We start from the raw sequence: 23661 nt of genomic DNA, 5'->3' as shown, positions 1-23661 counted from the left end.
ATGTAATGACCATTCTCTCTGTTTAACCCTGCAAAGTCAGCCCAGCCGGTCAGACAGACTGCTTGCCTAAGAACAGTAATGACAGACTACCTGGGTTTGTGTCTGCATACTCACAGCCTCGCGGGCTCCAGAGACAAAAAGCACCTTTAGAGAAGACCACTGGCCAGTCCTGTAGCAATAACAGCTTCGGAATTTACAAGCAAAGATGTTTTGCATAACTGTCTACCAGTTACTCAAGCCAGGCCATGAATTTCAGACCAAAGACAGCAATCAATCATTGCTTTTAAACTGAGAAGTGAGTGCTCCTGTCAGTGATGTTTAACAGAACTGACAGAAGCTCTGTTGACCAGCCTGAATGTTAAACAACCTGAATTAATTAGAGCTGGTCTGAGCAGGGGGTTTGACAAGATGACCTTTGTACATCCCTCCCAATCTAAATTACTCCGTGATTCTCTGTGAGCATCTGACAAGACCAGACTGGTACCCTGCGAGGAAATGCTTCCCTTGGACAAGCTCACTCCTTTTTCCATCTGGACAGCTCAGTTATGGCTTCAGGCCTCCCCCTCCTGAAAAACATAAAAATATCTTGCATTTGGCCTACAAAAATCAGCAGAAGCCCTAAATAAGTTGCATTTCATTATATTGTTTCATTTCAGCTGTGGACATGCTACACAACTTTACCCTTTTGACCGAAAAAGGTCACCAGTTTATTATGCCATGCTTTTCTATGCTACATGAAATGCCAGCCATGGCTTTTAATAACTGATGGCAGTTAATAACTGATAAGTCAAAAAAAACCCAAACCAAACCAAAACAAAACAAACAAAAAAAAGAAAAAAAAACAGCAGAAAATCCATTAAAAAATAGACTTATACTCCAGAGCCAATGTGAGGGCTGGGAGAGAAGCCAGAGCCTTTTTCTTGAGCCTTGAAAAGTCACTTGAGGCAAGATTTTATTGCATGCCCATGCGGGTTTGAGGTACTGAACGCATGGAGATTCTGGGATGCTACAGCAATGGCCTCAAGCTCTGAAGTATGCTGGATCCTGCCCTGGCTGCTTTCCAAACAGTCCCTCTTTCCAGGCCCTTGTAACAGAAACTGCTACACCCGTCTCAGTTGCAGCCAGGGAGGCCAGCCCAGAATACCAGCAACGCCCTTCAACAACAGAAGTCCCCCAGTGCCAGAGTCATTAAAAACAAATTCATAGCCTATCGCCTTGTTTGAGGCAAAAAGGTGGCACACGTGTGCCTGCCCTCTGCAGCTGCTTAGACAGAGCTGCTGCTTGGTGCAGTGAAGCAGGACAGCCTGCATTTTCTTCTGTCAGGCTAACAAGCCGCTCTCTACATCCAGTGCATGAATCCTCCTCTCCCTGTTAAGGCATCTCCAAAGAGACAGGAGGTCTTCACATGACTTAAACTAGGCCTATAAAGAAACAGAGCACTTTAAAATACAAAAAAATCTTTCACAGGCACAGCTCCAATTGAACAAAGGAAGAGCAGCATTGTTTCACACATCTGAAGTGCTAGAGGGGCTTACTGGGAGCACTTAGAGCTCTGTGGATGGCAGTACACACAAAATAAGGCTTTTCCTGCATCTCTATATCCCCAGAAAATAAGTAGCTTGGATTTGATCTCATATTATTTGTCGGCAGCTAAGTTGCCTGGTAGAAGCCAAACAAAGTCTGAGATGCTTTCTGACACAGATATTACTTGTTTCAGTTTACTCTGCAGCAGCATGTAAGATCCTACCTGGCATTCTTGTCAGTGGGCACCTGATTCATCATACACTGCATTAGCCTTCAAGGCTTCATAGACTAAATTTGACATAATGAAAATCATGTCCAAGACCTCCAGCCTGCAGCTGTTTTGACTCTAGCTGTACTTTCAGCCGCAGTTCAGGAGATCAGTCCCTCTGATAGAAAAATGGAGTACCAGATGAGGGTTCCACTTGGTTCACTGACTCCCTGTGAGACCTTCTGTCTGAGCTCTCTCTTGTGTAACTTTCTTCCTACTTAGGTGGCACAGAATGGATTGTTTTCCCTTCCATGCCCTGCTGTTTCCATTGATTATTCAAAGGTAACAGTGCCAGGCAAGTTTGGAACAACAGCACTGTTATGGCATCTAAGGGTCAAGCACGGAAAAGGACCTGGTGTCAGGCTTCTTTAGGCTGGCTACCAGAGCACTTGGCTGTCACAGACACAGCTGAGGGGGACAGTCAGTTCACCCAAGAGAGTGCCCACCCCTTAGCCATGGCCATGTGCCTTTCCCTGAGGCTGCTAAGGCACTTGGAGAGAACAGAATCACAGAGCAGCTGAGGCAGAAAGGGAGCTCTGGAGATCATCCAGCCCAAAACCTCTGCTCAAAACAAGCATAGCTGGATGAGGGTGCTGCGGATCATGTCCAATTGTGTTTTGAGTATCTCCAAGGATGGAGACTCCATAACTTTTCCTGACAACCTGGTTCAAAGTTCCAGTACTCTCACACCAAGTGAGTTTTTTCCTTACATTTTCATCATGCATCATTTCCTAGCACAGTCCCTCCATCTGGTCTGTCCACTGGAGAAGGAATGTTGCCATCAACAGCCCCCTTTGGTATGCAGGTCATATGCTGGCCTGGAGAACAGTGCCAGACTGTCTGAGTCACAGCTCCAAAGGCTGCACGTGATCCCAAGAGCCTGGTGAAGGTCAGAGATGTGTGACAATTGCTGCTTGCTTGTATTGATTTGCAAAGAACAATCTGTGGTTAAAACAGGCTCTGGATGGCAAGTCCTTCCTCAAGTAAGGGACAGCCAGGTGGCACAACTGGAAGGTGGAAAGCACAGGCACAGAAGGGACAAACATCACATAGCAAGCACAACTCTGGTTTACTGCAGGGAGGAAGGAATTCATTAGCTAATCAAGTGAATTGGAGATATGCCATGTATTTCTCAGACCTCTGCATGCTTATATAAAAGAAAGAGTTGCATTTTTTAGGTGACAAGTTCCTCAAAGCTTTTTCTCTTTCTTAATTGAAACAATTTTTTTGCACCTGAGAAAAAGCCACAAACAATGAATGGCAAACAAAATGTTCTTCAAAGGAAGTGTGATTTAAGAAAGGGTTCAATTAGAAATAAAATTAAAGATAAAGCAGATTAACTGCCATTTGTGCTATTTGTTTCTGAAGTCTTCTAACCAGACGAGTTTTGAAAAGTTTTCTTTGCAGCAGTAATAGATCAGACACCCAGCAAGCTGAAATACTGACAGCTTTGTTTTATACAAGGATGCTGTTTAGCCACACATACAAAAGATCATAAGAATTATTCTTCTCTTCAGTTCTTCACTTCAAACCCTTTGACAGAAACTCCACCCACATAGCCAAATACAACCACACCAGCTGAGCAGATCTTTGGGTCATGGCACAGTTACCATGGCCACAGTTAACTCAATGCTCATAAATGCTTTGTGTGTTACATACACAACACAGGTTCTGTCAGAAAATCAGCACAAAGCTGTTTTCTAAGCCATATTTTTTTAAAAATTATGTCCTTTAAGAAGTCTGTCTCTAACACTCCCTTTCTTGCACTGGACCCAATAAAATGTGACAAAAGGGCTACTCTTCTTTCAAACAAATAGCCACTTTCCCATCTATAGCCAACATGGCATGTCCTGTAATATTGCAATAAGGCTGTTGCTTTAAAACTCATTTTTAGTCTCTTAAATAACCTCAAATTCCAAGTTCATCCTGCTGGCTGTTAGCTATTATAGACTGGGATTGATGAACTCCAGCATGTAGCTCCCTTCCAGCTCAGAATACAGTACAATTTGTACCAAGTTTCCCATTATGACAGGAAACAGACAAGAAGAAATCTGATCAGTGCCTTCAATCTACAAGAATCATCAGGGAGATGTCAATATGGGAGACCAAAGCATGCCACTGCAAACCTCGCTATCTTTATCCTATCAAGGTCTCAAAATTACTGCTGCTCTGCTATCTTGTTTGCAAGAAGGCTGACAAGCTCAGAAAACTGACCCACAATGCCAAAAACACCTGACCATGTGTCTTCCCAGTCTACTCTTCCACAGGACAAAGCTCTGGCTTTGTTGCTGCAGACAAGCAGACAAAACCTGCTCAGCCCTTGCTCTCACAGCCACAGCCTACTGTATTTAACACACTTACAGGGGAGAGAGGGACGCCAAGTTTTTTGATGGGAGAAGCCTGAAACTCATGTGGTGCTGCAGATGCCTGTGCTTAAAGCCTCCAGCTACAGTCTCCCCAGATTTTGCAAGCAAACTGTGTAGCATCTCTGCATCTTCAAAACAGCAGGAACACAGTGCCTTGTCCTCCAGCTCCTCTCTAGTGAGTTGAAGCAGAGCACCACCAGGTGCCAGGGTCGTAAGGCTCTTGTACAATACCATTCACCCTCTAGTGGATGACACAGGACCTGTTTGCCTGCACATAAATTTGGGTAACCACTGGCCAGGTGGGTAAATTCTGTCCTAGTCTGGATGGCATTTTGCTCATCTAACAGCTTCTAACAATCAAAAAAGCCAGATGATTAAGAAAACATAAAAGCCAGCACATAAATCCATGGTATAGAATCAGTGTAACATTCTAAAACAGAGGAGTCTCCAACTTACAGCTGCTTATTGTGATGCAGGAAATTACTAAGTACGTGAAACAGAAGGTAAATTTAACAAATTTTATTAAATTTACATATAAATTACATTCCTGTGTGTCATGCACGATTATATAGTTAGATATATCCCATTCTGCCTTGAGTGAAGATGTTAATTCCTCTAAAAACACAGATAAGAGAAACTGCAGCTTGTAGCTTCACAAACTGGTGAAAATGCAGCTTCAAAAAAATACAAGTCTTCTAGATCACCTAAACCAAATAAAAAGTTTTGGCTTCAGGTTTCCTTAATTTCCCTCATGAAAAGCCAGACAAGGTTGACATCAGTGTAGTTTTGCCACAGGTAAGGGATTCAGGCCCATCATCTCCATCCACACCAATACGTCCTTGGATGAATTCCATTCTTTCAAACGCTCTTCTTGATAGTCACCATTTGTACTGCTTTGCATCACTAAGAGGCCTCAGAGCATGTGTACTACATTGCTTCCAGAAGAAACTGGAAGCAAAATTTCCAGATGCTATAAGGAGAATCTCCACAAGGTAGTCCAAAATAAAGCCTCCCAAAACATACACCAAGTAGATGCCAGGTCCTCTTCATCCACACTCCTCCTGTCTGCACTGTGCTGGCACTCAGCAATAAGGGAGATCAGGTACTGTATCTCTACAAGTAGACCCTCAGAAATGGCAGACCCTTAAGCAAATGACAAGTTGAGTTTTTGTTTGCACGACTTTTGAGAATGAGATTTACTCCAGCCCTTGAGACTGAGCTAAATGCTTAAGGCTTTCTGATATAGTACCCAAAAGAAGCAAATTGGAAAGTTCACAGATTCAATTTTTTTTTTTTTGTACATCTACTTATCTATTTTGGGAAATCAGTGAGAAAGTTGGTATTTGCAATCCTAAAAATGTGAAGAGAGCATGTTAGAATGAAATCCAGCAGATGGAGAAACCATTATGTCCTTTGAAAACCCAAGCCTAAAGTGCTTTGAAAACTGAAAATCCATAGTATTTTGTAATTATATCTATGAAGAAAAGTATAAAATTTCATTCACCATCCTGGCAAGACAAGTGCTACAACCAAGAAAAAAAAAATTAATATATATTTGTCATATGTCAGTTTTAGGCTTCCTCTAACAAGCAATATATGTCAGACATGTTCGGCTGAAGAGGCAGAAATGAAATTTGTTGGGCTCAGACCTATGGAACCAGCCCAACAGTGTTTGTTCCCTATGTAGAAATTAAACCACCAAGTTTGTTTCTGAAGTTCACAACATTCCACAAGTTCCTGGAGGGGAAAAAAAAAATCAAGTGCCAGGTATATGCAAGTATAGAACACACAACAGCTGCAGACCTTCTGTGGGCTTCCAACTATTCCAGTACCTCCATTGAGGCTCTAGAAAGACATTGTTCTCTGGACTGACAAACAGATCACAGGACATGTAATCAAAATACTTTTGTTATCACTGCTCTGGAGGGATCACAGCTCTATTTGGGCAGCACTGGCAGCAAGCTGCACAGTCCAGAGGGGATCCCTGAACTGCCATTGTCTTTGCCAGCTGACTGGTGCTCAACTTGAACACTGCTTTGATCCTAAGACTATAACCACTGAGGGCCTATTTCCCCCGGCCCTTCTAACTACTGAAAGCCTGCTGTTTGCCTTTTCTAGCCTGGCAGAAGGTTCTTTCTTGCTTGCCATGCTGGACCAGCTCTGAATCTTGGCAGTGTGGCTAGTATCTCCTCTCCTGAGTTCTTTCTCTTCTGACCACAGAGGGAGAAAAGAGGAGTTGAGTGGCTCATTATCCAGCAATTAAGTCCACAGCACTTGCTGCTGTTAGGATCAGGATCCACATGAAGTTGGAAAGCTTGCTGACACACCAAGGAGAGCATCCCCACCAAGAATAGGTGTGTTCTGCTGCTGGGTTGTAAAAAGCATTGGTATCTACCTGGCTGACATAAACATGGGCTCCTGAAAACATGAAGCCAGAGAGAATATGAGGTTTGTGTGGCTGAGATCAAATGAGTCAGCTACAGTCTGGCAATGCAACACAGGCAATTCTTACTTCCTGTGAGAAGAGAGAGCTCTATACGTAAGATTTCTGGGTCTGTCAGAAGTTCTGTCCTGCTCTGAAGGACAGGGACATTTACACTGTAATGCAAAAGCTTTTTTTTTTACAGGATACAGCTAAAGATGCACATATAAAACTATAAAGACTTGACAATAGCATTCACAAGAATAAGAAGTTTGAGGAGTTTTTTTTTGACAAAGGTCATACTAAGATTGTTTCAATCATCCATCCTGCACAAAAGGCAAAAGACTTTTATTCAGAAAAATACAGTCTGGAAAGATAAAAATGGAAATTAATTCAGCCAAATATTGTGCTACAACAACAAACTGGTATGAAGATAAAGTGGTTTTTGGTCTTAAGTCCAGCAATCACTCTCCTGGCAAATGCTGTGGTTGAGACTGTTTATATGAAGCGATGAGCAGGCATATGTTCACTTGTTCAAAGAAGGTGGACACAAGCTGGTGTTTTCCACTAATTTCTTTCTCAGGCAAGAAAAAGTTCTCCATTCACTTAATTAACAGTCCAATATGATATTAGGAACCAGGACTTCTCTAAGCCATTTTCCATTCTCCATTATAGTGCACTCCCTGGAATGATGCAGGAGAAATCTCAAGAATTCAGAAGTACAGCAGCCTTGGAGTCAGGGCCTGGATTGTAGCTTTTCTATGGATAGATAGGGCCTTGTGAGCACACAGCAAATGGATGGGCCAGGTTTCAGTTATCGCTTGTCTTGGATGCCGGTAGATGATTGTTTGGGCTCAAACACTTTGCTTGGGTATAAAAGCTGGAGCCAAGACATGTGGCCATGAAGAAAAAAGGGTCAATATATTGCGTATAGATGAAGGCAGTTGTCCCTCTGACAGACTATTTCCTGAACAAACAAATATCACATGGATCAAGTCCATTCCTGTCTGGCTGTAGGCCAAACCAATTTTAAGTCCTAGACTGGTCCAAGCTTACAGGTACTTTAAACATGACCACAAGCTAAGCCAGCAGCTGCTTAGAGGGTGACCACAGAGCAGGATGTGTCAGAGGAATAGTTGTACACAGCCCACAAAATTTAACCTGCTCCAGGTTTCAGATGCCCGTTTTGGAGTGGATCCAGTTTCGATAGTAAGTCACTCGTGTGTATACTCCTGGTTTATTTGGCTTGCCACATTCATCTCCCCAGCTCACTATTCCCACAAGATACCAGATTCCTCTGGAATTCGCTTGCACCAGCGGCCCACCGGAGTCACCCTAAGGAGAAAAATGTCAACAGACAGAAAAAAAGTAAATAGCCATGAACTCAAATTCTCAAATTCTTCTGTTACAATTGGCAGGTATTTTTCTGTAGACCTCAGCTACAATTCAAGTTTCACACAGTTTACCAACAAGACAGAGGCTCACAGCCTATGTCTAATTCACACCCTCACACCTGCATTCTCTCACTTGTGCATTGTCTATAAACTTCTTACAAACTGAAGTGCAGACTCCAGCACGTGAGCCTTGAAGCTCTTCATTTGTATCTATCAAGATATTGAAACTCATAAACTTAAGGTTGCCCAAAGTACATTTTATTTCTAGAAAACATCACCTTCCACCCCACCTATTTCCTTTTTACTACTACCGATAAGAAGACTTACCTGGCAAGCATCCACCTGCCCCTCCAAGTATCCAGCACACAACATTCCAGCTGTTATACCTCCACCGTACACTTCTCTCCTATTACAAACCTCAGTACTTATAATTCTCACTTCTGCTTGTCGAAGCTGGTTAACACTATAGCCTAGAAGGAGAAGTGGCATTAGAATTTGCAGACAGGGTAAGCAACATAAAAAACTCAATGATTAGGAGTAGCCAAATTTTCCTGCCACTTTTCTGCCATCACAGGCAATTTAGGGAGATACCCAGAAAATGTCTCAGGATTAAGAAAGTCAATCCCCCCCCACTGCCATAACTCCTATCCAGATGCTCTTTAGTGTAATGGACAAATGGATTTTTGTACATATTTCAGTGCTGCATTCAACTGTAGGCTACATGGTATGTCCTTGCTATCATTGAAAAGACCCATTTGGTTAACTGCAGCATAGCTTTGGGCAATCACTACACATCCCAAGGGTCTCCCATGAAACACAACCTATACAGGTCAGTGGCTCTCACAAGCAGATTTATAGTCCCATCCTCTCTAACCTCAGCGACACAGACTAATTTGAAAGAAGCTCACTCAAATCACTGGATGAGGCCTCACTTATGACCAAAGTGAGAAAAACTGATGAAAATTGTCATGGTGCATCTACAAAAAATCTGAATAGCAAAAGAACTCATGTCAGAGCTAAACCCAGAGGGACTGGAGAACCAAATGTATTCAACCAGTGCTGTGTGTACAGCAACTAAGAAAAGCTGCTGTTAAATCCTGTAAGACTAACCTTCATTGTCTTCCCCCCATTTCCAATCCACTGACCAAGCCAGAAAAAAAAGCAGCCAACTAAGTCCAAAGGTATCTCACTGGGATATACACCCATTAAACACCAAGTCTAAGGAAGTCAAAATAAACAAAAACCCCCATAAAACTAACATCAGTCTTCTCAGGCACATGTGTGACAGGGCACAGGGAGGCAAGAGACACTCACCATCATTCTCCAAAGCTCCCCAGCCAGTGACAAAACAGGAAGTGTTGTCTGGGAAAACGTGAGATGCTTCAGGAAGGCAGACACTGTGCACGACACTTGTGAACTCAATAGGAGAGGCGAGTTCCACAACAGCCACGTCATACTCATGATCAAGGAGAACGTCACCGTATCTCTCGTGAACAATAATTCTCTGGACAAATTTTTTCTGATTTGGAGGTCTCAGCAGAATTCCAAAGCTGGCAGTCCACCTCCGAGGATCTCTTACTCTGTAAGATGTTTGAGGTTATGCCAGAGCCACACAAAACAACATACCCTAAGGGAGCTTAGGTCTCCATTTAAGCATCAAAAAGCAGTGTGACCAGGTTTGCCAAAGGGGAAGAGTAAAACTTCATCATCTTTCAGCAGATACAGATATTAGAGGGTCACAAAAGGTCAGAGCAACGAAGAGTCCTAAGGTCTGTAGGATCAGAAATGTGCTGATGACCTACCCTCTAAAGCAGTGGGCTGCAGTCACCAGCCAGGTGTTACTGATGATTGATGCCCCACAGCGATGGGTCCCATCGAGCTGAATGCTCGCCTGCCATGGCCATTCTCCCTCCCGTGCATGCTGCCCGCCAGTTATTCTTTCCACTCCTGTGAAGGAGAATGCCTGTCTTCGTATTCCACAGCCTGTCAGAGAAAAGGCAGCTCTGCTTTAGCTGATTGAAGGCCCTCATGGCTACAAGCACAGGTGTAACAGGGCAGGAGTTTCCATCAAGAGACAGCCTTCACCTAAAGCAGGGAAGCCAAGTGCCATGGTCACAAGTGTCTCAGGATGCACACAGGGTAAACAAATAAGTTTGGTAGAGGAGTCAGGACTTTTTCATTAAGCCAGTTTTCAGATACACAAGCCCATATGAATTCCCATGGGACCTGAAGGCTGTGTATCTGAGACACTGAAAGAAAAGCAATTTTGTCAGGTCACCTCCAGATTAGCCTTGGCAGCAGAAACAAAAAAATAGTGTCCTCTTCCCAACAATTTACTTACAGCCACTGTACCAACAATCAGGTATTACCCAGCTGAACAAAGTTAGATTCAAACCAGTTAATTCTCAGAGGCCATTTGAAAATGGAAAGCTAACATGCAAAGTCTTCAAAAGCATGCAGTGTACTGATGGAGTGCTCTGGGAGGGTACTTATGCTGTCTCCCAGTTTCCAGAGGAGCTCTAAGACCTTAAGGGGGAGCACAACAGGAGGACTGAGAACTTGCCACTCTCTGGGGCCGTTCCACTGCCTTGCCCTAAGTGTGGACAGCTCTTCTCCCTCTCCCACCCTTTGGCTTTTCCTTAAAGTTTAGGTCAAATCTGACAGATATCTATTGCCAAACCTTTCTTCGGGGGAGGGGGGTGGGGCGGGCAGAGGGAAAATGTTTTTTTAAGAATTCCAGCAAGAATCATGGCCCACAGCAAAACTGCAGTCCTTCTGCAAACTTGCTAACAGCAGCTCACTACATGCCCCTACTTCCAACAACCAACATTAAATCAAGTGCTTCCCATCACCAAGCCAGAATGCTTGATTCTACAAATGTATAGAGCCAGCAAGACTGCAAGAAAATGAGCTGAAATCTCCCCTGGCTCATGCACTGTCTGCTGTTCTAATATCTGCAACAAATTCTATTTTCAACTTGTATCATGAAAGTATTAGGATTTTGTAAGCACAGAACCTCCAGCACTATGTCCCTGGACCTTTATTATAAAGCATTTATACTTACAGTTGTTTAAAAGGTTATCACCCTTTTCCTTATTCAACTCTGGAATGAAAAGCAAAGACCACAGTAAGTTTATCTCGTATGTTATGTGATCCAGCCCAGACTCCCTCCCTGTACCCAAGAAACACAAATTAAATGGCTTGCATTGCTGCCTGGAATGATAGTACAAGAAGTAATAATTTGCTTTGTTGGAGAAGTTCAGCTAAGCCTCTGTTCCTCACTGAAAAGCCACAGGACGAGGCCTGACCTCTGTTCCTCACTGAAAGGCCTTTCTTGCCTTAGCTCAGAGCTAACAAAAGCAGCAGATGACTGCAAGTGGGTCCAAGTTACATCTACATATATAATGTGCACAGTCACCAGCAAATGCCTACAGGAAAAGGTTTAGTGTTCAGGTTTAGTGTGGCAAGGTGGTCAGATGAGTCTTCACAAGTCCTCAGGCCTGGGATTGTCTGAAAGTAAACTGCAACATTTCTAATTTCTTTCCTACAAAAACCCCTCTGTCAGAATCAGATTGCAATCCACAACTGATTCATGGGAGAGAATTACTGCCCAGTGATCCTCAGGATCTTGTTATGGACACTTGCTACAGAAATCTGTCAAATGACAAAGGAAATGGCAGAGGATAGAAAAGCAAACCACCTCAGCCCTGCATTTTTTAATAGCTTGAGGACTCTGCATTTCAGTGCCTGGCTATAAAGGTTCTTATTCAATTTACTGTATGTCTTAAAGATGTTTGTGAACCCAAGATCACAAAGTTGGGCCTTTTTTGATGAATTGAGGGGGGCTATCTCATTCAACACAATTAGGACACACTGGGAAAGCCTCTGATGCATGGAGAAGAGCTCACACTCATAAATCAGTGCCAATCTGTTTTAATTCTTTCCATGTTCTGTCTTCCAACTTCCCAGGCTGTCAGCCTAACAGACAATTTTGAGAAGGCAAAAAAAGAAAACAAGAATAGCCCATATTTCCATACTAAGGTGAAACTCATTAAGCTGAGAACAGCAAAGTGTGAGGAACAAATTCCAAGCTGAAAACACAAACCTAAGGCACTTGCCTGTGAGTCTAATGCTAGACTGGTCAACATTCAGGTACGTTGAGGTTGCTTTCAGCCTTCTGAGTAACACACGGCTGACTTGACCCGAGGTCACTGCTTCACTGTCAGCAGAGGGAAATTTAAATACCAGAACAACAGATGCAAGCACTCCAACAGGATCTGGGCTACAAACCAACAAAAACAAATGGTGTCGTTCTCTTTGCCTACTAATGCTCCTGGTTCTGCTTTTTACTGCCTGCTTTCTTTATATGAGAACAGGTCTGGTCTGCACAGATGTCCAGAAGAAATAGCATGGCTGTGCTCAAGTAAACGAAGATGATAACATGTCAGCAGGGAGCAAAAGCTTCTTGCAATGACAGTGATCAGAGGAAATTTTCTGGGAACAGTTAGGGAAAGGGTAATCAATCTGCAGAAGTATAGGGCCAAATTTCTCTTCCTTGCTGACCTCTAAGGGTAACTGAGTCCTCAGTGTTGTGAGCACTAGAGGACAGCAACAACCAGGCAAGGCTTAGTCAGTCACCCTGCTGGTATAACCCAAGCAACCAGGAATGCTCCATATGGTCAACAGGTAGGAAGAAAAGGTGTTTAGCACATCCCTGCTTATTCCTGGCCTTCACTTTACTTACCTTAGACTGACCACGTGGGACTTGATGTATCTTTTACTTAGAAAGGACCCCCTGAATACTTCAGAGATCTGTTAAAAGAAAAGAGTGTGTTAAAATACACCTGCAATAAGTACATGCTTTTACACTATAACAGTCTCATGAGCCTCTGAAACACATGAAAATGCCTTCAGATCTCCACCTCTACACCAAAGCTACCACTAAATTTCCATCAGGGAATGCAGATCCAAAATAAACAGCTGAGTTGGCTGATTTCACTACCCATTCTGCTCTGTGCTTGCCAGTTCCACCACAGGGCTTGTGGAGCAGACAGCACCTGTGCTTACCATCTGCATGTGCAAAGTCAGCTATGCATCTTTAACCCACAACAGCAAGGTGTGTAAGGTAAGGCCAGGCATGTAGGGATGAGGCACAATCACCTCTGACTCTATTTTCAATGACACATTTGCAGAACTCTTCAGCATAGGTCAGGCGTAAGCAGAGAAGCTTTTAGTTTACCATAGTTTCAATATCTTCACTTAGGTTCCTGAACTCATCTGTAGTTTGCCTTTCATACTGAGGATTATAGTCGACATCGGTGATTACGAAAGATGCATTGTAATATCTGTCTTGATCTACAGAGGAGAAAAAGATAGAAAGGTAGCTGATCAGCTTTAGTACAATTCAAAGATGCACAGTATCTCACAGAACATGGCAGAAGCAAGGCTCCCTGGCCCTGGCAGTGATCCTGTCAACTGTGAAATTACAGCTTTAGCAGTACTTTGGTAAAAGGGGGTTCTGGACCATCCTGTTGCTCCATGGACCATCTAGGGGCTCATTTTTTCTTTGACAACCATCCCAAGGAGCTCCAAATAATACCTACTACAACATTTTCCTAGGGTCCATCTTCTTATTGGCCTAAGGTGAACATAGCACGAGACAAAGGAGCCCTTCCAATTCAGTCACATCCCCTCCTCCCCAGCTGCACTCCGGCACATTCCTGCCCCTCCGAGAGGCATGAGAGGCAGAGCTGTTTGTGTCTGATCAGTGCTCAGTTTAATTAAAATCTGATTCTTGGTGTATGGCAAAGAGGGGCCCAGTAACACAGAGCTGGCAAAAAGCAACGCTGAGCTGTAGCTCTGCCACTGCTCCTTCTGGTGTCCTAGTGCAAGCCACAGCCTCATCGACCCCTGGCAAGCTGAGATGGCCACATGATTAATTCCATTCCAGCAGGAAAGCATTTCAAAAAACTCACACTGCTATCTCAGAGACTGGGAATGGAATGACTCAACTTCATTCATGAGGCAAGTGACTGGGAATGGAATTAATTTTCTTCAAGTCATGAACCAAGATGGCTGGACTTGGTGATGTTAAAGATCTTTTCCAGCTTTAATGGTTCTATGATCTGCTACTGAAACAGGGCTCTTAGCAACCAGAACTGAGTCCTGACCTCTGAAAGCCTAAAGCTCTGCCCTCTCTCTTTCTGGAATATTCTCAGCTAGAGGGGCCAGGTTGAGTTTCTGCAAAAACCCCATTCAAGACTAAGTTTACTATGCACCCTCTGGCTTATACAGAAGACTGTTCTCCTTTTGTCCGTCAGCCACCAGTTGTCACCAGGGCAAAAAACAAAAGGAGGGTTAAAATTGAAATCCCTGCTTCAAATAAAGCACATTTCAAGTATTCTTACAGGTCTTCAGATCAATCTAGTTCTCAAATAGCATTTAGAATGTTCTCATGTGAGTTTTATACCAGGGGCAAATTGCATGCCTAAATCATCAGGGAAGACCACAGTAGCAAGTGAAATACAACAGATTCCTGAAAGCTTGTCACAACAAAATAGCGGGGCACTTACCGTGGCACAAAAGAAATGTAATCAAGCCAATGATGAGGGCTAAGCCTACTATCACTGACACAACAATGACTGCGATCTTCCATGGCTCTAAGCGCCTTAAAGCTCTGTCCATTTGGATCACTGCCTGTATTGAAGAAAACAACATGGAGAAATTCAACTCTAGTACAAAGACAATAGTTCATCCAGAGTCTAATCAGATCTGGCACAGCTTAGCTCAGCTGAAAAACTCCACAGAATGAGGCAGGTTGGGAAGGACCTCTGGACTCTGAGGGTCTGACAGTTTAAACTAAGCCCCATTAAAGTAGGTTGCTCCAGACCTTGTCCAGTCAAGATTTTAGTATCTCCAAGGAGAAAGATAACTCAGTCTCCTAAGATCTCTGGTACAGTCACTGCCCATCCTCATGGCAAAAGCTTTTCCTTTATATTTAGTCAGAATTTCCTGTGTTCTAACTTGCCTCTGTTGTCTCACATACACCCAAAGAAAAAGTTGTGAAGGAACTGCTAATAGAGACAATTTCACTTCAAGAAATATTACATAGGTTTCAGGTGCAACTGACTACCCACACAGGCACTTAAACTGAACATAAATTTAATAATTCATGACTGACAAAATAACCTTTGCCCCAAGGATATTCTAGGCAACCAGAGATGCAATGTAATAGGTAGTTATTGTATCTGGTTATATTTAGTTGGTATGAGTCTAACATTTATTGGGTTCCTTTATTTAGGTTTGGTTTATTGAGGGTTTGGGGCTCCAAAGCCACACATATAATGAACGCGACCACATCCTGTCTCTTCCCAGACACCTATAGAGAAAGAGGTACTTGTGTGTAAATGTGACATGGCAACAAGATCCAGTAGTTGCCATGAAAGCCACAAGGAGACCAGTAAAATGGTTGAGAACTTGACTCATGCATGGACAGAGGCACAGAAGAGTTTCTCCTCCACTTATGTCCTCCAGTACAGCATTAAGCAACAGAACATTAGGAAAACTGCATTTTTGTGCATGCCCTCAGTAGCTTTATTGTAGGGTGATGCAAAACCTGATGCACAGTTATTAAAGATCCCAAATAATTCCACAGCACACCATGTGGTAATTGTCATGCCACATACTGAGTCTCTGCAACATGATCTGCATTAGTACATGGTATCAGAAAACCACCTGAGATAATCTCTCAGATATCCTGGAGAGACAAATGGCAGCAGCCAGCCCTCAGGAGGAGGACTGTCTGGCTACTCACCATGCTACTAACACCCCCTGATCCATGCTTGTATTGCTGTGAACCAGACATGCTAAACACTGTTTTCCTGTTTTCAGGCCTATGGCACAGCCATCTCTGAGCAAAATCTGAGAAGATGCAGGCAGGTAGAGGAAGAAAGGGAAGCAGAGAGAATAAGTGTTTGCAGGTTTTCTGACTACAAGGTGGAAAAGAAGAAATCACAGTGAAAGCAGAGCAAGTTAACAGCAGAGGCTCCATCTCAGGAAATGAGCTGAATGGGCAGATAAGTAATAAAGGTGAGGGTCTGGTGCACAAACCCAAGACAGCAAAAGGCAGTGAAGTGGTGAGAGAGGGGGATGGTGTTATACCCTCTGCTCTGATGTGAAGAAAACCAAGGAACGCCACAAGCAAGAAAAGGCAAGAAAAACAAACATGGAAAATAACCCCCCAAAAAACCCAACCCAACCCCCCCCCCAAAAAAAAACAAACAAAAAAAACCCAACAAAAAAAAAAACCCTACAGGTAGCACTACAGAGGAAGGAGATGAGAGGGGATCTGCAGGCAACAAGGGTGTATTCAGCAAGAGACAGGGAAGTTGGAAGAAACTTAAATTTTAACCTCCTCATATAAAATCTTGGTTTTGGCTAGTGAGAGTGGGCAAATTTTTGCCCATTCAAAGAGGTGGCATACTGGAAAGAAAATGTTAAAATAGATGTGCTTCAGCCAGCATCACAGCTGCAGGTAGTCACAAGCAGCAGCTTAGTGTTACCAAAATATACAGGACAGGTGACCAAGATCAAGTTTTCTGCTTCAGAGTCACATGCTATGGAGAGAGCCAGTACCTCTCCTTCGGCTGCTCCTACTTTACTGGGGCAAGTTCTGCTCTCGCAATGCACAGCCCAAGATTTCCCCCACCAGACTGGCTCGGTTTCCTGATGTCAAGGCTGTAGGGCAGTTGATAGGAGCCTGAAAACCCAGGCTGGCCAAGATAACTCCCTTGCAAACTACAAGTTGCAATAAGCACATAACACCCATTAGAACTCAACTGGCTCCACTGAGGCCTTGACTTCTTACCTTCTACACCTGCACTGTATACACTGTCCATCAGCTCTGAGGGTTTAGCAGAAAAAGAGATTCAGATAAAAACCTAAAACCAGTGGAACTGTTCTGCCTCAGTTTCTTCAATACGCTGCAGCCTTCCACGGAACAGTCCCATATTGATCTCACAGCATTTCCCAGTCCCAGGGAATTGCAACATACCTCATGGGCAATCAGTTATTACCCTTGAGGGCAAGCCTCTTGGCTAATCAGAACAGCCCACTATGGCAACATGACTCTGCCCCTCCTCATTAGCCACATCTCATGCTTGAAAGAGGCAGCTTTTGCATCTCACTATGCTCTCCTCACTGGAGAGCTTTTGTTCCCAGCCTGAGCCCCTCCCATCCACCTCAATTAGACTGGTTCCCTGTCCTGCAGCTGTCCCCACTCCAAGGGCTTCCACCTGAATGGCAATTGGAAGCAATCCCTCCACTGCTCTTGGCACACAGAACACACAGCACAGCCCTGGCAGTGTATGGCTGACTCTGCAGATATTGAGGCAACTGTGCTCTTGGATCATAAATGCTGCATTTTGTGAACTGTATACAGACAGGTTTCCTCAAAACATGGCCTTATGCCAAAGCTACAAAGTTTAAGATTACAAAAAACTGAGCATCTCCTTGCCTGTGAGACTCATGCTGTCACAAGCAGCACTGTCTTTTCAGCTATCTGTCTCTATTTCCTTTTTGTGCAAATACCAGCTACAGCCACAAACACACAGACTCCTTTCTCCTCCAACATTTCAGAGCTGCTTGTTCTCTACAAGTCACACGGACTTGCAAAGGGAAACAGAAACCTTAGGAAGTGCTGTAGTGCTGAGGGAAATGGAAACATGGGAGAGAAGGAAAAAAACCCCATGCCACTTCTGATACTGATTTCACTTAACATTTTTTTAAGGAAAAAGTTTAAAGCATTCTTATCATAGAATCATAGAATGGTTTGTGTTGGAATGGACTCTTAAAAATCATCTTGTTCCAACACCCTTGCCATAGGCAGGAACGCTTTGCACTTGACAAGGTTGCTCAGACCCCCACCCAATGTGGCCATGAACACTTTCAGCCAGGGATGGGGCATCCACAACTTTTCTGGGAAACCTGTTCAAGCGCCTCACCACCTTCATAGCGAAGAATTCCTTCACAGTATCTCCCATGAGTCTCCTCCAGGCTGAACAGCCACAATTCTCTCAAGTCTGTCTTCACAGGAGAGCTGTTCCAGCCCTCTGATTATCTTCACAACCCTTCTCTGGCCTTGCTCCAAAAGGTCCGTGTCCTTCCCATGTTCGGCTTATCCAGAGCTGGATGAGTACTCCAGTACTCTGCAAGAGCAGAGTAGCATCACCTCCCTCAAACTGCTGGCCACAGTTCTTTTGATGCAGCCCAGCTCACAGCTGGCTTTCTAGGTTGTGAGTGCACATTGCTGGATCGTGTTGAGCTTTTCATCCACCAACACCCACAAGGTGTCAACCAACATCCACGTACAGGTAATTAATTAGTATATAGGATATATAAATTAAAGTAGAAATATCTCTTCAAAACTGAAACAGTTCCCTCCCTTTAGCAAGATGTTTTTGACTTCCATCTTGCTAAGTAACAGAATAGGAAAAAAAAAGCCTTTTACAATGGAAACACCAAGATTCATCAACTTCCACAGTGTACAGTTACCAGTATCCTTCAACTGTAATAATGTCTGTGTGTGGGACCCAGCTCAGTAGCCTCCATGTTTTGCAGTTTGGATTTTTTTCCATTTTATCTCACAACTAGGCATGCCTAGCTCTGTTGAGACAGAGGCTAGGATGGTTACTGAGAGACAGTTCAGGTTATATCCACTCAATACTTTCATTATGCATACACATTACACCTCCAGTCAGCTCTTCACTCCCCTAGCCTTTTTTGCTATGGTGCCACAGAGGGCAGGACTACCAGAATAACCACCTTGACAGGGATTCCTGTACTTGGGACATCCTGCTCCATAGTTATATAATTTAGTGGCAGGTGGATCCCCTGTTTAGGAATTAGACATGGTCTTCTCCGCACTCTAGTAACCAAGCAAATTTTACTCCACCCAGCAATACTCAGTGGCCAGAGAAACACTGATCCTCTGCAGTGCTCATGAAAGCCTTCCACCATGGATACAACCTTTCTTTCTTCCTGTAGCAAAGAGACATTGCTTAGCAGATAGGTATTCTCCTGAGAAGATCCCGAATACCACAGCTGTCTATGTGATGCCTTCTAGAGTCTGGTGTTTCACACAGCCTCACGTGTCTTGTTTCCTTGTATCACAGTCTTTGACTTTTTTTACTGCCCAAACTCCAGTAAGCTGCAAATTAACTCTTAGCAGGGCCAACGGGAATTCAGGTAACAGCAATGCATTCACCCTCTAGCATGAATGAGATAACTCAAATTCCACAGGAGCAAACCCTAACAAGAGATCAGACCCAGACCCCACTGGGAGATCTCAAAGGCCAAGTCCTCTCTGCCCTTTAAAGCCACCTCCTATCTGGCAGCTTTCAGTCTGCAGTGAATTAGTGAGAAGTTTCAAACCCAAGATCCTTTAGTTCAGTACAGACCTGATTATCTTGGCAATACTATCGTGAACATTAAACCTCCTCCAGCAATCCATGTTCTCATTTAAAATATGCGTCATTCCCAAGGGGCCCAAGATAATCCATGAAGACAGCAGCATCTCTCCAGTTCATATCACAGCTAATTCGGGTTGGGAAGAGCAAACTGTTAAATCTCCTAGCTTACACACCTTGGCTCTGAAACAAAACCTGTGTTCACTAAAAATTTATTCTGTACTGAAAAAAAAATCCAAATGAATTATTTTGAAAATAGATATATTTTAATACAATTAAGTATTTAAAATGCACTAAAGTTGTGTTTAGAAAGAGATATATTAAATCAAACCTCGATACAAGATATTTTAATAAGTGAAATACAGCAAGAAATGAAGCAACATTAATAGTTACTGACATATTATGAAGAAGAGTTATACCAAAATTTTACAGAGACAAAACTGGTCTTCCTTGTGAATCCAATGAGAAAGCACATAGGATTTCAGGTTGGACTTCTGATCAGCCCCAAATGAATTCTTTACCTTTGAATTTGGAACATTCACCCAAAAGTGAAAGACAAGCAAAATACATAGGTGACAAGCTGGTTTTCCTCTTATCCTGAACCAAAATTCCTAAAAGGTTACTATATTCATTCACAATGCAAGTGATGCAAGTTCAGCTCCCACCTCTGCCTGACAGGGTTTGATTCACTATATTGAGATCATCCATCTCTTCTGGTTGAGTTACTGTGTGTTATCAAAAGCTTCAGCAAGAGCAATACCAGCAAACTGATCAGAACGCATCTGTTCAGACAAGAAAAGAAAGTGTAACTTTATCACGTGGCCCTAGTCACCAAATTTCTGGATAAGCAGGGAACAGCTACCCTGTTCTGCTTTACAGATCTGCTCTTGATATTTTTTCACTTTTTAAGCTAAGACCTCATAGCATCCCAAACTAGATTTGCTTTTAGATTAATCCAAACCATGTTTTCTTGTACCAGCTCTTTACTGAAAGTGTTTTGCCATGTTCCATATAGAAAAAAACATGTAACTTCTATGTGATCTGCTGCTGTCTTCCTATAATACTTTTTTTTTTTTTTTTTTTTTTTATACTCTTGCCAACTGGTAATCCAGTATTCTCAGAACAGTTAGTGGCAGAGTTTGGGTGGCACATCTGATGGGGAGGGTCTCTCCACATTTATAGTAATGACCAATTTTCCCAGCTGATGGATTCAGGTACATGCCTACAATCATTCTTCCTAGAAATAGGACCTTTCACAAGACAACTGAACAGACAAATCTGATGGCCTGGTGAGTGTGATTTAAAAATCCAGACTAGGTCCCTGGAGCAATCTGGCTTGGCAGGGTGGTTGGGAATGGCAGCATATGGGATACATCTGGCTTACTCTAGGATGCCTATAGAAAAAGCACAGGGCCACAAAGCAAGACTTGCTAATTTCACTCCCACCTTTACCACAAACAACCACACCAACCTAGCACTTCTCCTGTGCTCTTGTGGCATGCTCAGGACATGCACTTCTAAAAGAATGGGACAACAACCTCAGCTGCTTTGAGAACTGAAGCAGAAGAAGCTGATGCCTGCCTAAGTACTGCCAGACCCTTGTTTGGATGAGGTCAGTTACCTACCAGTCTCCATTACTCAATGTTTGATATCTCCTAAAGCATTCTGATACAATGAAAGACTTCCAAACATTGAAGGTATCTGCTGAGGGAAATGAAGTGTGCGTTTTTCTATGCGTCATACTAAATCAGCTTGATCTCCCCACACCCTTGAACAGCCCACAAAAACAGTAGGTGCTGCATGCCACCCCTCTGCAGTCAGATAAAGCATCAGTAATGTATTTGCCACTTACTAATTGAGCTCCTCCCCTTAACCATCCAATTTTACCAAGGTCTTGCTGCTTCCCCAGAGCACACTTCAGCTGGGTAAAGACAACTGCTCCAAACCCAGCTCTTGTAATTTGCTTCAAGATTCAAGGGCAGCATTCAGTCTTTGGGATGTCTTAACTCAGAGCTTCCCAGCAACTATATCCATGATGCCAAAATGCTGCTCATACAGGCTTCCCTGGTGATACAATCACCTCTGCAATCAGCACAAAAAGTTTGCTATTCCTTACTCTCTCATCCATTTTGCACACGACTATGTGGAAGTTTTGAGCTCTTTATTCATTGGGATAGAGGCAGCCTCCTATACCACTACAACAGTCTGGGGATGTAACTGTAATGCCAAGGACTGAGATATCATTTGTCATTTATTTGTCTTTCTACAACTGACTGCCACAGCCAGCCTCTTGAGACTGTCATGTTCTGAAACAAGTTTTAGCAGAAGTAGGAGGACTACTCACTACATAAAGACTTAAAATTTGCATGAACACTGAGAGGCCATCTCAGTGTAAAGAAAATGTTAAGTACATGGCCACTGACTGCAATCAGTTTAGGATAAATTTCTGTAACTTTAACATCATCTTTACCTCTCAGATTTCCCCTTCCAGCTGTGTTGGTCATAGACAAGTATCTGTTTGGCAGTCACAGATTATAGCAGTAGATCTCTGCTTTCCAGCCCTCAAAAATAGCTCTGCCTGCCTCCTTTTGTCCTTCTTTGATTCCTTGAAATCTACTCCAAAAGCAAGACACCACACAAGCAGTTACACTCTCTGTGGGCTTTCAGTTTGATTTTCATTCCAACACAGGGCGGGCAAAATGGTCAGGTGCCAGATTTGGTGTGTTTCCAAGCTGATTCTGCACAGATTAACACTTCACTGTCTGCATACAAAGTCCATTAAAATAATCAAAAGCACAAGAAGCTACTTTTACCAACTGTACTCCGCTCGTCCTCTCATCCAGCAGTTGTGCCTACAACACATTCTAACTGCACTAGCACAAATGGTAGGTCAGTCAGCACAGTGTGAGATGACTCTCACCTGCCCACCACATAGGCCACCTTGATTTGCCATACTGTGCTGTAGATGAGCTGGAGAATTCTCTGAAAGCATGCATTTTGGGTGAGGAGAAAGGCTGAAATATCAGAAGGATTATTGATGCATGAAAGGCAGATCAAAACACAAGCAAGCTCAGAACTAGCGTCATTCTCCCCACACCCTCAGTCAGAGCTCAAACTGCCCTGTAAATCTACACATGATGCAGCCATGCTGCCCAAAATACCAAGAAGTGAGCCAGAAGCTTGTGGCACTCACCTTTGCCTACCACTGAGAGGTCAGCAAGAAGCTCTTCTCTCTGGGAGATCCACCGTCCCGAGCACCACAACACACTGTGCAGCATCTCAGCATAGACTTGAGGCTTTATCTCCTGAATTAAGAAAGAAAGGAGTCATAGGCAAGTCAGAACAAACAAGTCCAGCAAGTCTCAGTGACAGAGGCTTACCCAGTAGCATGATTCCTCCCCTAAAACAATAACAATACACTTCTTTCATCACACCTTTCATCCAGGAATCCCAAAGCCTTTTCAGAGCATTAGCTACACCCTGCAACACCCCAAATCAGAAGAGCCATGAAAATTTTGCAAGGACGCAGAGTTTATTTCCTTCTTTGGTATAATTAAGAACAAATCAGAAATTGTGGGAAAGACCAATGCAGAAAATTTGCATGTTCAAGAGACAACATTCAGTCCTAGGCTAGGTATGGAGCTGACAAACTGATGCAGAATCAAAGGTATGTGCCTCTTAACTCCCTTGAACTTCCTTGAAATTCATAACTTGGCCAGAAAAGAATCCGCCCTCATAACAACAGCTAAATTAAATTTTTTCATTCTTCTTTAACTCTTTAGATGATAATTTTAATTGTGGTCACCTAGCTACACATAGATTTCTGTCCTGAAAAAATTCTGTTGTGTCATAAACGTTTGTGATATAAATTTTTTCAGGTTGTAAATATGAAGTTCTACTTGTGCTAGTGACAGCAAGTTAGCTGGCAAACAATCAACACAAGCTCAAACTCTAACCTAAAGTAGTATTTCTGAACCTTAAATTTTAAATTTTCTCAGTACCACTAAACTTACTAGAAGATGTATGCGACCACATAACCTGACACACAGATTTCTTTCAGAAGGACAATAAAGAAGACAGACCTCACATCAAGATACAAGTGGCACACATTTTCTTTGCTCTACTGCAATAAACTTTCTAACCTCTAGGGACTCTTTTCCTCCACCTTAATGACCTCCATTTGACCCCTCTGCAGCTCAGGGATCACCAGCTTAGTAACATG

At 43.1% G+C, this 23661-nt stretch overlaps 1 protein-coding gene across 2 annotated transcripts; it reads right to left on the bottom strand.

Annotated features, from left to right (window-relative positions):
* Positions 1-4662: 4662 nt before the first annotated feature.
* TMPRSS11E (transmembrane serine protease 11E) lies at positions 4663-22714 on the bottom strand. 2 transcript variants are annotated; one of them, XM_053976655.1, is made up of 10 exons: positions 22633-22714; positions 14547-14670; positions 13214-13329; positions 12719-12786; positions 12093-12256; positions 11039-11077; positions 9777-9957; positions 9289-9554; positions 8302-8444; positions 4663-7915 (listed from the first exon to the last, which is right to left on the bottom strand). In XM_053976655.1, the coding sequence occupies exons 2-10, from the start codon at positions 14656-14658 to the stop codon at positions 7754-7756; spliced, it is 1251 nt and encodes a 416-aa protein (XP_053832630.1). In that variant the 5' UTR covers positions 14659-14670; positions 22633-22714; the 3' UTR covers positions 4663-7753. The 2 variants fall into 2 exon arrangements, with proteins under 2 accessions (XP_053832630.1, XP_053832631.1); XM_053976656.1 differs by having other exon boundaries at positions 12093-12193.
* Between the last annotated feature and the right edge of the window lie 947 nt (positions 22715-23661).

The sequence above is a fragment of the Vidua macroura genome, chromosome 4 (genome assembly GCF_024509145.1).
Source record: "Vidua macroura isolate BioBank_ID:100142 chromosome 4, ASM2450914v1, whole genome shotgun sequence".
Lineage (NCBI taxonomy): Eukaryota > Metazoa > Chordata > Aves > Passeriformes > Viduidae > Vidua > Vidua macroura.
The sequence above is the reverse complement of the archived record's forward strand: the minus strand, read 5'-3'. Positions and strand labels throughout refer to the sequence as shown.

What these genes read in the sequence shown, in the direction of transcription:
- TMPRSS11E (XM_053976655.1), bottom strand. Translation starts at nt 14,658, where the DNA reads ATGGACAGAGCTTTAAGGCGCTTAGAGCCATGGAAGATCGCAGTCATT. An exon ending in GTGAAGATATTGAAACTATG is followed by an intron (nt 12,787 to 13,213) that starts GTAAACTAAAAG and finishes TTCTTTTAACAG; the next exon opens with ATCTCTGAAGTATTCAGGGG. An exon ending in GCAGCCCACTGCTTTAGAGG is followed by an intron (nt 9,555 to 9,776) that starts GTAGGTCATCAG and finishes AACATCTTACAG; the next exon opens with AGTAAGAGATCCTCGGAGGT.